Source organism: Anser cygnoides, chromosome 1, assembly GCF_040182565.1.
Source record: "Anser cygnoides isolate HZ-2024a breed goose chromosome 1, Taihu_goose_T2T_genome, whole genome shotgun sequence".
NCBI lineage: Eukaryota > Metazoa > Chordata > Aves > Anseriformes > Anatidae > Anser > Anser cygnoides.
The window spans coordinates 101,776,844-101,791,375 of record NC_089873.1 but is presented as its reverse complement, the minus strand read 5'-3'; the positions used below and the strand labels follow the sequence as shown (position 1 = coordinate 101,791,375).

Sequence of the window (14,532 nt, the reverse complement as noted above, 5' to 3'; positions counted from 1 at the left end):
AGCCATGGAGGCTGAACTTTGCTTGAGCCCTTGTGGTGGGTGGCAGAGAGTGGAACAGAGAACCTGGCACAGCCTCTGAATATGCCTGTACTGGTCCAAATATGTAACTGACAAGTATGAGACCGAAGGCTTGTATCTTTTACTAATAAAAGTATTCATTTTGATGTGACACAGCACATCTGGAGTGAAATAAGACTGTTTTCTGTTAGATAAACCATTGTCTCACTCTGAAAGACAGTGCTTCCCAGCATTGTCTTACCCCTTAACCCTCCAAGGATGTATTCAGTTACTGTATACAGTTACCTCTCCATTACAGTTAGCCTCTCCATTTCCAAACCTTCTTATGTTTGAAACAGAGACCGAGTACATTAGCAGCAGTGCAGTTCTCCATCCTTGTTCTGCAATGTACCCCTCTCCAAACAGCAATATCCCCAGCTGTGCCATACACCTGGTAGCACTGCAGAGCAGAGAGGCAGGCCACGTGTAATCTAAGCAAGACAAGTGAAAGCATACCTGAGGTATGTAAAAGAGTCCCAGCAGATTGGCCACGGCGGTGGAGACCCCAGAGCCGGTTGCCCCCACGACTGCAATGGTGGAAGGGATATGTTCTGAGCAGTTGCAGAATTCATCCAGGTTCAAGGAGTCTATCTTGTTCTGAGCCACAAAACTCAGAGTGGCCTCGAGGGCTTTAGAGACTGTATTGCAAGTATCAAATATCCTGTATCCCAAGGTCATGTTGGGAAGGAGATTTGGGCTACTGTTTATTTCTTCTATGGCAAAGATCATAGCCTGGAGCCAGCGGAAGCCTCGGAAATTATACCTGGGAGAGTGAAACAAATAAAAATAACACAGAGTGAGAAGGAGGGAAACAGAGGAGATGAGACCAGGGCTGAGACAAGGGGAGAATGAAAGATTCTAGATACAAAAGGCAAAAGCAGCTTACACTATTTAGCTCAGTCTCTCATCCGGCTGAATTCAGAAACTTTTGCTTTTGTGCGTTCAGTGGTTATAAGAGAGGTGTGCATATGCAAAAAGATTTTGTTCTGCTTTTCAACTCATCAGTTTGGGAGCTCAGTTAAGAGATTGTGAGGATAAGATGACCTTTTCTAAGTCCCCTGATCTCTGGGAAAGTCAAAAGAGAGCATGCCTGGAGGGTTGGTTCTCCTGAGGACACTGGGCCTGGATCTCATGATTCTTCAGCAAATGCTCTAACACAAAGCTTCTCCTACCAGATTTCCTTCCAGCCTGCCTCCTCTGACATGTTTCTGAATGCAGATGGCAGTGTCTGCTAAGCCTGAACATGATGCTGACAGGAACTTGGGCTCAGGGATACGTAGTATGCCAGGGCCTGTTGGTTTTAGGCAGGCAATGTGAGATAAGCCACAGCACTGGCATGCTGTTGGATGTTCTGCTCAAGGAAATTTAGTCATCTGTAACACTGGGCCTCATATCACCACTTCACACTGTGAGAGAGGGCACAACCAACCTGTTTATATGAGCAAACAGAGATATGTTATAAATCCTAGCATAACTTGTTAACTTGCTAATTAGGTACTTCATTGTTCTCATTGAAAGAATAATATTCTCTTTATTATGGTGTTTTCATACATCTGCTTTAGACACAAGCTCAGAAGTTGCCACCAGAGCTGGCCTGTGAAACTGAAACACCGTTTTTTGAAGCTTTCTTTGTTCTCTGAAGTGGAGAAGCTGTGTTTTCTGACATGGAATAGGAGCTGATGTTGGGTGAGTGACTAACCCAAAACAGGGAGAAGCTTCTTCAAGGAAAGCAGCAGGAAGAAAGTAACTTTGACATGTGCTATTCTCTTACAGTAAAAGCTGTAAAACTCTGAAAGCAATCAGTTGTGTGTCTATTAAGCTGTTACATTTTGGGATAACTCAGCTGGAATGGCTAATTCGTCTATGAACTGACACTTGCCTTTCCTTGTAATGCACTGTAGATCAGGTTAGCAACTGGTTTACAGTTTAGTGTTGAGTTGCAGTTGGAAACAGGAAGGTGTCAAAGCTGTTATGCTTGAGATTAATTGGAAAAATTGATGGGACCCAGAACAGGATGAGCCTGGGGAAATGGTTGGCCCTAGAATAGAATCTATATAAAATGGTAGATTTTGGGTTTCAAATAAGTGTTACTTTGAAATGCTTTTCCATACCAAGGTGAAGGTTTCTAAAAATGAGGTTCATAAAATCATGGCCTTTCAATTTCTGAGATATACGACCAGAACATTTTTTAATTACTGGATTAAATGAATTGCTTCCAAAATTTATGTTTCCTATGACTGATTTCTTCAAAGCTGAATGAACGTACCAAAATTACTGATTTTCTAAGAGTTTTATCTGACTTATCTGGAATCAGAAATTCTAAAGATATCACATCTAAGGTTCATCTTTAGGTCCTAAAAACTTAATTTATCCAACTTCATTTTGCCAGAAATCTTTGGATAACTTCCAAAAGAGGTTCTGTTCTGACACTGTACCTCAAACAACACACAGCATGGTTTCAGCACAAATCTCTTGAGCAACTTCAGGTCAGAAACGTTGAGACCAATAAAAATCCTTAGTTATAATGTATGACCAAATGGATAGCTAGCTTTTCTAAGATCACCGTTTAGAAAATGGACACCGTTTAGAACATTGGAATGTGGGTTACATTTAGAATTTGGTCATTTAGATTTTTTTTTTCTCTAGTTCCAAACCATTAAGGAGTGAAAGGCAATGGGAGAGCTCTGAAATAAAAGAGCAAGTCTCAGAGTGAATAAGGCAGTGAATATAAAAAAAAACAAATGTGCTGGGCATACCAAGCTGCCTCACCCAGTCTCTAATGCATGAATGAATCAGAATGGCAGCAAGAATGTGTTTTATGATACTTCTTTTTAAAAATCTAAATCTGTGCACAGGTATTTTTAACTAAAATGAAAATAGGATTTGAAACAACGAACAATATTCAGGCTCCCAGTGTAAAACAGAAAAAAACTAAAAGCATTTTTATATATTTAAAGGGAAGACTGCTGAGAAGTTGGGAAGTACAACTGTAAGGATTTTCACACACTCTAGTATGTGTAAACGTAAGTATAAGTGAGTTCACATTACATTATAGAAGTGGATAAAAAAAAAGTTAGATTGAGTATTCTGTCCCTTTGACAGAAATTTGGTTTAAATTACTAAAATGCTGCAATATTTCAGGTGGTATCTTCAAAAACAGTAAGAGATGGACTGTCTTCTCCTTGATTTCAAAGAATGTTTGTTATTCAATATGCTATGTGCATCACTCAGATGCAGAGTGACTAGATTTTAGATTTCAAATGAGTGCCATTTTAAAATGCTTTCAGATATGTTTCCATTACCAAGGTGAAGATTTCTAAAGATAAGCTTCATGAGATTGTGAACTTTCAATCTCTGAATTACATGACCTAAGATATAACGGACCCATGATACACAACTGCTTTTCTTTTCCTTTCTGACATATGTTCCTGATGAATATTTATTTATAGCATTAGGCCTGCACTTCATTTGTTTGAGATTGGATTGACTTTCTTTTGGAGAGGAAAGGAAGGGATGGAAGCCTTGTCTAGGAGTTATATTCCAAATGTGTTTGAAATGCTTTTGATAATTTATCTCATACTAGCATGGACAGCAGACGTGCAATTCTTTCCAGTTACACCTCTAGTGATAGCAGCATCGGCAGATCAGCAGAAGAGGATCAGATGGGATGGAGACAAACACATCTCACTCCATCTTTTCTAATACCTCATAGATCTTCAGACAAGGTCTCATTTGTTAAATGAGAGTATTCCATCAGCACTATAAGTGCTAACACTGATATGGTCAGATGAACGCAGTGACACTAAACTGATCTTACTGAAGCAAGATTTCAGGATTCCTTCAGTCTATGTGAATGGAAATTGTGTGTATAAATCCTTTTCCATTGTACTGTAATACCCCAACAAAAGATTGGAAACTTCTGGCTTGGTGTGTATGTGAGTGATGGGTAAAAATGGCCTTTGAACTTGGCAGCAGGTTACACAGATCCAGCTGACCTTTTGTTGACCTGCTGTGACTACTGTGACTAGTCACTGTCATATTCTTCCAACCATGCAGAAATTTGACTGGTAATTTCCATGAAGAAAATACAACATGCAAAGGATTTACTAATAGAAACAGACATTTCATTAGACTTCCAGAATCTTTAAATAGCTCCTGGTATTGTTTTAGTGGAAAATAAGCAAACTCCAAAACTTATTTTCTGACATGTTATTTTTACAAGTGCATTGGCTTAGTCTTGCACTTTAGCATTTCTGAGATGTGCTGCCATAAAAAGTGGGCATTAAGCTCTAAATGGAAGTTTAATGTAAATAATTCAGTGCCCAAAGTTGTAGAATTGAATTTTTATGTACACTCAGTTCTTTAAATGCTTCCGTTATAGTGACCATTCTCCCACCTGTCCCTCAGACCCAGAGCAATCCACTGTTCTTTCAGTTCCCAGGCAGAAGCACAAACAAAAAAAGAGATATCAGAAAAAAATCCTCCACAAATCTTCATCTTAATCTTCACATCCCCAGGGGAAAGCTTATTTTTGCAGCAGTCCAGTTTGCTAGACAAGATTGCAAACAAGATTTTTGCTAGACTAGATTGCTAGATGATACTGCAAACAACATCTTACTAATTCCCATAGGTTTCTTTCTAGTTGGTATAAATATGTCTATGCAGGGATGCTCAGGATGCACATGCTCCTCCTGTCATGAGCTTATGATGGGACCCTGCTCAAGCTGTTCTCTAAGTTTCTCCATCTGTAAGATGAAGCCAAAGCCAATAAATGCACAGGGGAGTGTCAGAAAGGATGAAGGATTGCAGAGCCTAATGACTGCAAGAAACCCTGAGGAGAAACCTGAAATAGTGATTGTTTGTTTATCTGGTTCTTGGTAGAACAGCTCGTGTTGTCTGGATCCAGCAGGGAAATGGAGATCTGTTAGTTTCCATGAAGGAGAGAAGGTCATGAATTCACAGCTTCATGTGAATTCATGACCTTCATTTATCAAAACTTGCAAGGCATGAAACTGAGACCTTTACTATATGAAAGAAAAGGAGAAAGCAATGTGAAAGTTCTAAACAGCTTCCACTTACTCTCCCATATCTGACGTCATTTTTTTCAAGAATGGTGGCAAAGGCTGCATATGCCTCTTGGCTCATACCAGTACTCCTCTTCCTGTAGTGGTTATACACACATACTAATTTCTCTGTCCTCTCTAGATTTCCAGTACATTAATTACATGTTATTGCTTCTACTACCAATGCTATTACTAAGATATGCGAAGGGGAGACCTTCAGTCATTTGTCAGATTCCTGCAGTCAGGAGGTATAACGAGTTGCTTACCACCTTTAAAAGTTAGAACTTTGGTTAAGGGAATTAACTGTGCAGGCCAAAGCTCAGAAGGAGGCTGAGAAGGAGGGTGGAAGAGAAAGATGAAAAGGAAATAACTTGCTGCTGGAGGGGAAAGAGAAGATCTAAATAGCATGATAAGCATACAGTTCTGCATTTGGATTAGCAAACACATCCACAAGAAAGAGTGCCTCGGGCTAGCATTAAAACTCTGTTCTCTCAGACACGTTGACCCAGTGAGCTCAAGTGTCCTGGAGACATGTAGTGTGAAGCCATACACTATGACACCAGGACAATGTCTCACCACGCAGTGTTTCACAGCTCAAAGGCTGTCACAGTGTGGGGCCTAGTCTAGATCGCTGATCAGAATCAAGGAAATATTCACAAAAATGACAACCTTGTTACACCATATTGGCTATGCTGTATCTCAACACAGTGAAGGTATGTGCTCATTGCAAACAGTACATTACAGTGAGAAGAATCCATGGGTATGGCCAATCTGTGCAATAATACTATCAATAACACTACTAACAATAACACTAACAACACTACCACCACTAAAACTGCTAATCTACCTGGCATCAAGAAAGGACAGAGAAATCAGGTTATGAACAGGCCTCTGTTGGTGCTGATAGGGAACAGGGGTCAGGGATTGCTTGTGCTGCAATCAGACTCTGTCTCCAACCATACACATCAGATATGCATCAGCAAATGTTATAAGGAAAGTTGCTGTGACAGCACCTGAGGTATACAAAGACAGAAGGTGTATTTATATCAAATGCGGGACACTTTGTTTAAACAATAAACCCTGTAACTAATTCTGAAGCAAAGGAAACACAATGCTCTCACTCCTGTATGACATTTGGTGTGGCAAAATCATGAGAAAGTTTACAGTTTGGACTCTATAACCTGTTGCTCAAAATGCAAAGATGTATTTTCAGTAGAATCAGCATGAAAGGAACTATGAACAGATCATTATTGTTCCCTTTTCCTTTCACTGCTGGGTTATGGGAACAGTTTTTCAAATAATCATGTGCAAGGTATGCACAGTAGGTTTGTATGCTGAGCTGGGGATATAAGCACAGTACCACAAGAGTATGAAGATTGTGAAAATTAAAAGAGTGGAGGGAAAACTGTCCTACCCATTTTAAGAGACCCTGTTCAGGAGTATAGGTATGGCACTGAACAGAGCTACATGCGTGGAAAAAAGTCCAAACAGCACAGATCAGGCTGAATGGTTCTCAGATGAAAGGAAAGCCACATTTTCATAAATTGTTTGATACTGAACTCCAGAAGACGCAGAGGACAAACCACCTGTAGAGTTTCAGTAGGACCCTTAGGTTTTTTCTTGGACTCAAGGCAAGGAGCCTGTCATGGTCTGATGACTTGTTGCTGTTATTGCCTAATGGTGGAGAGAATGATGAAAGACAGAGGAGAGAGGATGCCCACAGACTCCTCTACTGACCTGGGTCTAATTTTCCTAATGGATATGTGACATATTTTCCTATGCAATAAAGAAATTAAAGGCCATCTAAAAAAGGGATGGATATCAAATAAATTAGCCTCATCTTTGAAAAGATACAGTACCACTGAAGAAGGCTCAGAGAAGTGTGAAAAGGGCAGTCAAAGTATGAAACAGATTTTGAACTGTTGGTTTCACCAGGTGCTGCCATGCTTATGCTACTTTAGTGGATTTGCCATCCTACAAAAGTTTTTGATGCTACAAGACTGGGGAGATTTGACTTTGGGAAGAAACTGAAGCCTATAATTTTATTTTCCAGAAAGTATGAGTTTCATTTTTCCAGACTAACCAACTGCCCAGAACTGAGGAAACTGAATTGTGATATGGAAGACTCTAGCTCATGACTTGGAGAATATACTGAGTCTGCATGCACAACCCTACCCCAGGTTACTGCCTAATAATAGGGTCCAAAACCAAAAAGGACCACCTTTTGGTTGTGGTCCTGTCTTGTGAGATCTCTGTATCTCTGTGCAATTCCAGACAGAGGAATCTTCTGCTTGAGACAGCAAATCATTTCAGCAAAAATATCTGCTTTCAATTTAACATGTACTAGTAACAAAAACCTCACCACAGCACATAAACTGTCTCATGGATTAAATGTCTTCATCATTAAAATCTGATGGCCAGTCTCAAAAGGTATGCCCAATCTAAACATTTTTGAATTAAACCTTTCCTGGAAATAGGCATTTACTAGTGAAGATGTACAATGAAAGAGCTTTGAGCTACCTCTAGGCAAATTGCTCCTGTTGTAGTTGCTACTACCTCTGCAACTAGATTTTTGCCTTCCTTTAAGTATTCTTTTGCATTATGCTATCATCTCATAATTTGTCCAGTTCCTTGAACAAATATGGAAAATGGCATAAGTGTTTCTTCAGTCAACTCCTTCATTTTGTGCCTGCAGCTTCTTGGTTTAGGGGTAAGAGGAACACAGATTTTACCCATGGAAATTTCAGGTGGAGGATGCCTCTTGGCAGATCAAATGCCACCTATAAGGAGCTCCCATTGTGTCCATAAAACAGCTGGTCTACTTTTTCAGGATATGCCTATTGTTGGCAGTGCTGCCTAGTTAACAAATCTTTTGGCAACCTCACATTTGCAGTACTTCTGGGGGAACATTCTCCTCTGATGCATTCTACCAATACATCCTTGTCAAGACCGTCACTGAGGCTGACCCAGTGCTAGCAGAAATGAATGTTATATTCAGTTTGCAAATACTAGCATGTGCTGCCTGTCACATGGAGCAGGTAAAGAAGACAATGAGCTGAAATATTCCATCACTTCTCAGCATTCCAGTTTTAAATTGCTGCATCCAGGAAACAAAAATTACTAATACAAGCTACATCTTGCTCCATGAAGTAGACATTCTACATACATTTAGTTTTTGACTTTTGTGTACACGGACTTAAGAAGGCAAAAGAACCCCTATTTAATTACTCTCCTTTCTGTGTGCTCCCCATGAGAACATCTGGAGATGCTCTCATAACCTGGATGGATACATTCTGCTGAATATTTCAGTAGGAAACTGCACCTGGAATCTGTGAGCATAGCAGGAATGTTGTCAGTTATTCTTCATTACCATTGCAACAGAACTGAACTGGGATGAGAGGTCCAAATAATTCTAGATATATAATTTATAACATATGGTTTCAGAAGAGGTCTATGACACTGAAGTGCTTTCCCATGCAAGGTCATGACAAAATTCCCTATCAACTGTTTTTTTGGCTGTATTTCAATTTTGGTGTATTTCAATTGCAATCAGTTTCTGTCAGTTCCCAATTGTTATGTGTATTATGTGCAGAGCTGTAAAGTGCCTCATGTTTCATCATAAAAATGCCTACACGTCAATAAGAGAAGCTGGTTTTATGTGCATTTCTCCCTCCAGGGTTAACTGACAAAAATTTAGACAAAATCTATATGCACTGTTTACACAGAAGAAGAAGACTGAGTGAGGAAAAGCTGACTGAGGAAAAGCTGAGTAAAGAGTTCAAGTCTGGACTTTGTAAATGTCCTAAGAGGACAGCTATGTGTTCAGTGGGATTTTCTCAAAAGCAGTGACCTATGGCACTCTCACTTATTCACTTGTTTAGGCAACCAAACAGTTTGTAAAGATGAGAGGCAGACTGTAAATGAAACTCCAAATCTGATTTCTGAGATATTTTGCCATGTATGACTGAAATCAAATGAACTCAAAGGTACTACATGTGATTTTCTGTCTGTCTGCTAGGAAAGCTAATTTTTGGATACTGTTCAAATGTCCGCTGTGAATGGCCAGATAGATCAGTATATTCCTGTTTTGGCAGTGTTGAGTAATGCAGGGATTGCTCTCTTTTACTGTCCCAATATTACTTGCAATACTCTTTTAAAATACACACTTCAGTCTTTACAGTTTTTTTTTTTCCTGTTATTTACACCATATCTTTCCACTGCCTTGTAGAGCAGGTCTCTACAAGCACTGGATTACAGACTGTATGTACACAGCTTATAGCATATCACTTGCAGTTAACTGTAGTACTCCCCCACCAAAACTTTTTTATTTTCTCTTTTTGTGGCTTACCTTATACACTCCACTGATTCAGGTCTTGACTTTAGATCCTGGTCTTTAGCAGCCACTCCAAAATGGATGGGGAACAATCCACCAAGAATAATGTCTCCCTTCTTCTGTGCCCGTTGGTTTGGCCCATAGGCAGCAGTGTTCCATGTAAATAGCAAAAGAATCAAACAGCAGCTATATAAAGTCATTGTTCCTCTTTTCACCAGGGGCTATAGGACGTGAAATTGGAAAATATGATGTACGAAAGCAGATGTCGCAATGTCCAAGCTTTTCCTTTCCTTAATATAGCACAGGGAGGATTTGGGACACATGACTGCAGGGAGGTAAGCAACAAGGTGGAAGCCACGGTGCTGGTATTTCTTGCTCTCTCTTCTCCATTGCAAAACAGCAATTCAGCAGTCCTTGTTTCTTCATGGCCAAAGCATTACAGAGAGCCCACCTCTGAGAACTGCAAAAGAAAGAAATGAGAAGTGATCTCAGCTACACACCAGGGCCCCATGATTCCAGGTTGGTTCTACTTTGACAAACAAACCTCTCAGTATGCCACCCCCGCAGGCTGTCCCCACTCAGCAACCTGCCCAGGACACATACCACCTTTGAAAGAGGTTCAGGCACTGCAGGGATCACAGCCATATCTCCTCAAACAAGTGTCAGGGATTCTCTCAGATGTCCTAACTCTCTATCACACCTGTGAAGTGTATTACCAAACCTACCTGTGATTCTACATGACAGTGGCCACAGAAGACTCTGCAAAACTTGCAATCAGACCTCAATGAACAGAGCACATTGTAGGAGATGCTTGGATGGGAAAGCTGGAAATATGGAAAAATCAAATGCATTAGGAATCAAAACCTTCTCTTAAGCAAATAACTAGGATAAAGTTTTGGTGTATTTCCATCCTATCCTTTCCATTGATCACTCTACTTTCTGTTTTGAACTTATTCTTGCTAAAAATGAAACAAGGTCAGAAGAAAGACATCTAAAGTGAGGATAACTTCCAGGGAAGCATCTGAAGTCAAGATACTTTTCCATAATGAATTGGGAAGGCTTGAAAGGTTCAGCCATCATGTCACTCCAGGCTTAGCTGAAGTGGTTTGAAGCTTGCGCCCTACTAGGACAAGAAATACTGAAGCTTCTCTATGCTCAATACGTTTTCCCTTCAGCACATCTACAGGCCTGACAAAAGAAGAGCTAACTTAATTATGGCATACAAAAATGGCAAAGGCTCTAAGGGAGAAGGGGACATGAAAATTCATCATAAATGGCTCTTCTGCCTATTGGTAATAGGTGTAAAAACTAGCAGTAAAACTCTGAAGTTGGCCAATTTTCAGTGTACCCTGCTAATCCTGAGGATGGTTTAAATTTCTGAAGCAAATTATCAAGACTTTTCAAGTGCTGAGAACATTTTTTATGAGGATGGTTTATAATGCAGTAGATATACCTAAAGGATTTGACCTCTACCCAGGTCGAAAGAGGAGCTATTGCAGGGAAACACTATTATCACAGGGGTTCTTCTACTACTCAGCCCTAATGATTGTGCATGCTTTATGACCACCAAGCACATGCAAATATTTCACACATTTTGGTTAAAATGAAGGTCCAGAAGCAGCAGTCAACAGGAGAAGAGAGACAAAGCTCACATCATTCTCATGCCTCTGCAGTCAGCACACTTGGATGGCTGGGTATATGCTGCACTTATCTGTTCTAAGCTATACTTTGGTCCTGGCTTAAACAAATGCATTTTTATTGGCAAGGAGAATCAAATCTTTGGCTAGAGGTCAAGATACATTTAAGCAATTTTCTACCAGGAAATGTGGAGTCACATTAGAAGATCTTGTGGGAACATACTGGGTTTTGTGTGAAAAAAGATGTATTTCATGTTCACAACATCAAAAGGACTCAGTCCAAAGTCTGAAACTCCCATTTTTGACAAACCTGACAGCTAGATCTCTATTGCTGAGTGGGCTTTTCATCTCCATCCCCAAAATCTGAAACATGCACATGAAATGTCCAGCTGCTGCTGACACTGTTAGCTCAAAAACACTTTGGGACATTATTCTGGCAAGCGACTGGAGTTATGTCACACTGCTTTATATTGCAATATATTGTACTGCTTGTTAGAGCGTTGTTTTATCATCTGACTGGTATCTTTTACTGAGAAGCCTCTGGTATTGCCATGTAGCCCTTTGACATCAGGATGACAGACCTTTGACCAAAGCCAGGACTAGCAGGTGATAGATTAGAGCATAGAGTGAGTGTGCATAAAACTGTCCTTGAGCTTTTGTGTTCTTATTTTGCCCAGCAGATGGATCAGATGGAAGGTGGTTCTTGCTTCCTCGGTGCCCAATATAAAAGGGAGGAAAATACTTTGTCACTTTTCAATCAGCGAAAGGTCATCTTCCTCCCAATCCATTTATGGATTCAAAAGAAGGTATGAAAAAGTATTTCAGGCATTTTCTAGGCTGAGGTTCTCTCTTTCCACCTGGCTGAGGCTAAGTCTGCCAGTTCCTATGCGACTTGTTACTGAAAGGCAAGCAATCGTTGCAGTCAGCTGCAGACTCGTTTCATTCTGCTCTGGTTCACAAAGGCATTTTGTCTGCCTGCTGCAGAAGAGAGCTATATGCAATGACCTTGGCACATTGCTAGCCTTCCTGTGCATACAGTCAAGCACCTGACAAATGTGCAGCAAGCCCAGTGCTTAAGGAGCACATCAAATACATTGCAGACGGGGAGGGAGGTCAAGTATACCATACACACTCTCTACTTCTGCTCACCACCACTCCCTGCCCAATTGAAAGAACAGCTTAGGAAAGTTCACACCTGTGTGGAGAACTGTGGCCAGAGCATCCCTATCACTACTCTGCCTGTCCTTTTTCCCAAGCACTCCTCAGATCAGGCAGCAGGGAGGCACAAATTCAAATTAACTGGAAAACTGGGACCTCTTCTGAACACTTCAATAATAAATTCTGTAATTCTGTTCTGAAAGAAATAGCCGCCAAAAGGTATGTGAAATGGTCTTCTGCGGAGCACAGCAAGATTTAAAATTGAGAAGTAACATTAACAGTATTATTGAAGTCAACTTAAATATGCTTGCAGATAGTGTTGATTCAGATACACATGTCACAATGTAGAATATAGAATACATGAAAGCAGCCCCCCCCAAAAAAAAACAGTGAAAAAGTTGTGTGTCCAGGAGAGATTTCATGGTTAGAAAATCTGGTAATGTTTAAATTAAAAAAAGGACATGAAGAAAAGGGGAGAACAGAAAAGATGTGAAATTATAGGCAGTATATGGAACCTAAATGAATAATCAAGAACTCCTGGCTGACGTTTGTGGACAAAGGAAAGAGGGGCAAGCTGGAGCTTTGGCAAGAGGCTACTTTCTGTAGGGAGCACTCTGCCAGCATCTCTTAGAGAGCAAGGTCTAGAGGAGCCAGCATCACTGACACAGCAGTCATGCTATTGTTGAGCACTCTTGCTTAAATACCACCAGTTTTGAGGCTAGTATGAACAGAATATCACTCATCACCTCCAGTAAGGAATGGACAAAACATGCTGTACCCAGACTAAAGGTAGGCTGTGGAATCACTCCAGTGCTGAGGGAGATGAGGAGTTACTCCAGCCAGCAAGGCAGCTTCACAGGAGAACAGGGAGGAGTCCTAAGAAAGGGAAGCAGGAGGAAAAGTCATCTGAATTTTTATTTCTTCTATACTTAGAAAAAAAAAAGGAAGGAAAAAAAGCTGATACAACATATTGAGGTGAGGGTCAGCACCAGCAAGGCTGAATTTAGAGTACAGTACTTAGAAATGAGGTGTTTGAAGCAGGGAGCAATAATTTCTTAAGGTGGTTGCAAAGAGATGGGATGGTCTCACTATTTAGCCAAGGGCATCCCTTCCTCTTTACTCCCTTCCAGCTGGCAAAGAGAGCTGGGGGTCTGCATGCTTCTTCAGGGGACAGTGTGTGTGGGACTCAGCCAAGGTGGGAAGGGATCAATGAGTTCCACATCTGCTGTGGGAAGAGGGTGAGCTCAAGAGCACATCTTTCTGATTTAATAATCTGCTTTTCCCAGTTTTCTATTTTCTCTTTAATAAGGCTTTCTTTTACCTTTAGGGTTCTTTGCTTATGAAAGAGTAAAGAGTTTTCATCACGAACAGACAGACAATATAATTTAGTTTGCTGGGATGCTGTGGAGGGGTTTGAGCTGATGCTACTAAATATTTAGGAACCTCTCTTTGTCACCCAACTGTACATGCCTGAAGTATTACATGCAGGAAAAGTGAATTCACATTCTTTCTCTTTCTGTGCAGCAGACAAAGTTCAAAGGTAACAGATCTGAACTGATAAAAAAAGGTTAATTTTAAAACAGTATTTACAGAACTCAGTACTCCAAGATGTCATTCAAGAGCATGACAAGGCATTAGACAATGAGAAGAAAGTTACTCATTCATGGTATAAGGTGATACTTAGCATCTCACTGAATAATTTGGAACTATCTATTCACAGGAATGGGACTCAGAACTGAAATAATATCACAGGTCCTGTCTGTAATAGGTTGTGGATGTATAAGTCACATCCCTGTGGCAGCAAACTGAGGCACAGATGTACAAAGATGTACTGGCAAAAAAGATGCAGATGCCCTGTAAGATATCCAGAAAAACAAACAAACAGACAAACCTAAGTGTATGCCCAACTCCTTGTAAATCTCACAATTGATTACTGTCCATAACTAAATACCTCCTATAGCTGGGACATCCGGTATCTTCAACTCATTTAATATGACACAAGTCTCCCAGCTGCTTTCAAGTGCTCTCTGTGCCTGAGGTTGAAAAAAATTTAAGATACTGATTTTGTGATGAGCAGCTATTTGCTCGCTGCCAGTAGCAAGAGCTAATATCCTCTAGCATCATCTTTCATTGCAGCAAATCTTCCTTCAGGTCTCTTTTCTATAATTGGATTAAGATAATGGGCCTCTTCCTTATTAAAGGAGAGTGTTATGCAGCCTAATATTGAACTACCTGCTAATGCATGCCTGAAGACATAAGAATTTAGCAAAATACAGGTGGAAAT

The 14,532-nt window shown here is 40.4% G+C and overlaps 1 protein-coding gene across 3 annotated transcripts in view; it reads right to left on the bottom strand.

The window, feature by feature from the left end:
* CASR (calcium sensing receptor) overlaps window positions 1-14,532 on the bottom strand; it is a 73,524-nt gene that overhangs the window by 28,108 nt on the left and 30,884 nt on the right. For 2 of the 3 annotated variants that reach the window (XM_067004325.1, XM_048055164.2), the window contains exons 2-3: window positions 9,469-9,913; window positions 514-820 (exon numbers count right to left, since the gene is read on the bottom strand). In XM_067004325.1, coding sequence (XP_066860426.1) covers window positions 514-820; window positions 9,469-9,653 — 492 coding nt within the window. In that variant the 5' untranslated portion in view covers window positions 9,654-9,913. Of the gene's footprint in view, window positions 1-513; window positions 821-9,468; window positions 9,914-10,178; window positions 10,196-14,532 lie in introns of those variants that run through there. The other variant, XM_013201518.3, reaches the window with a different exon arrangement.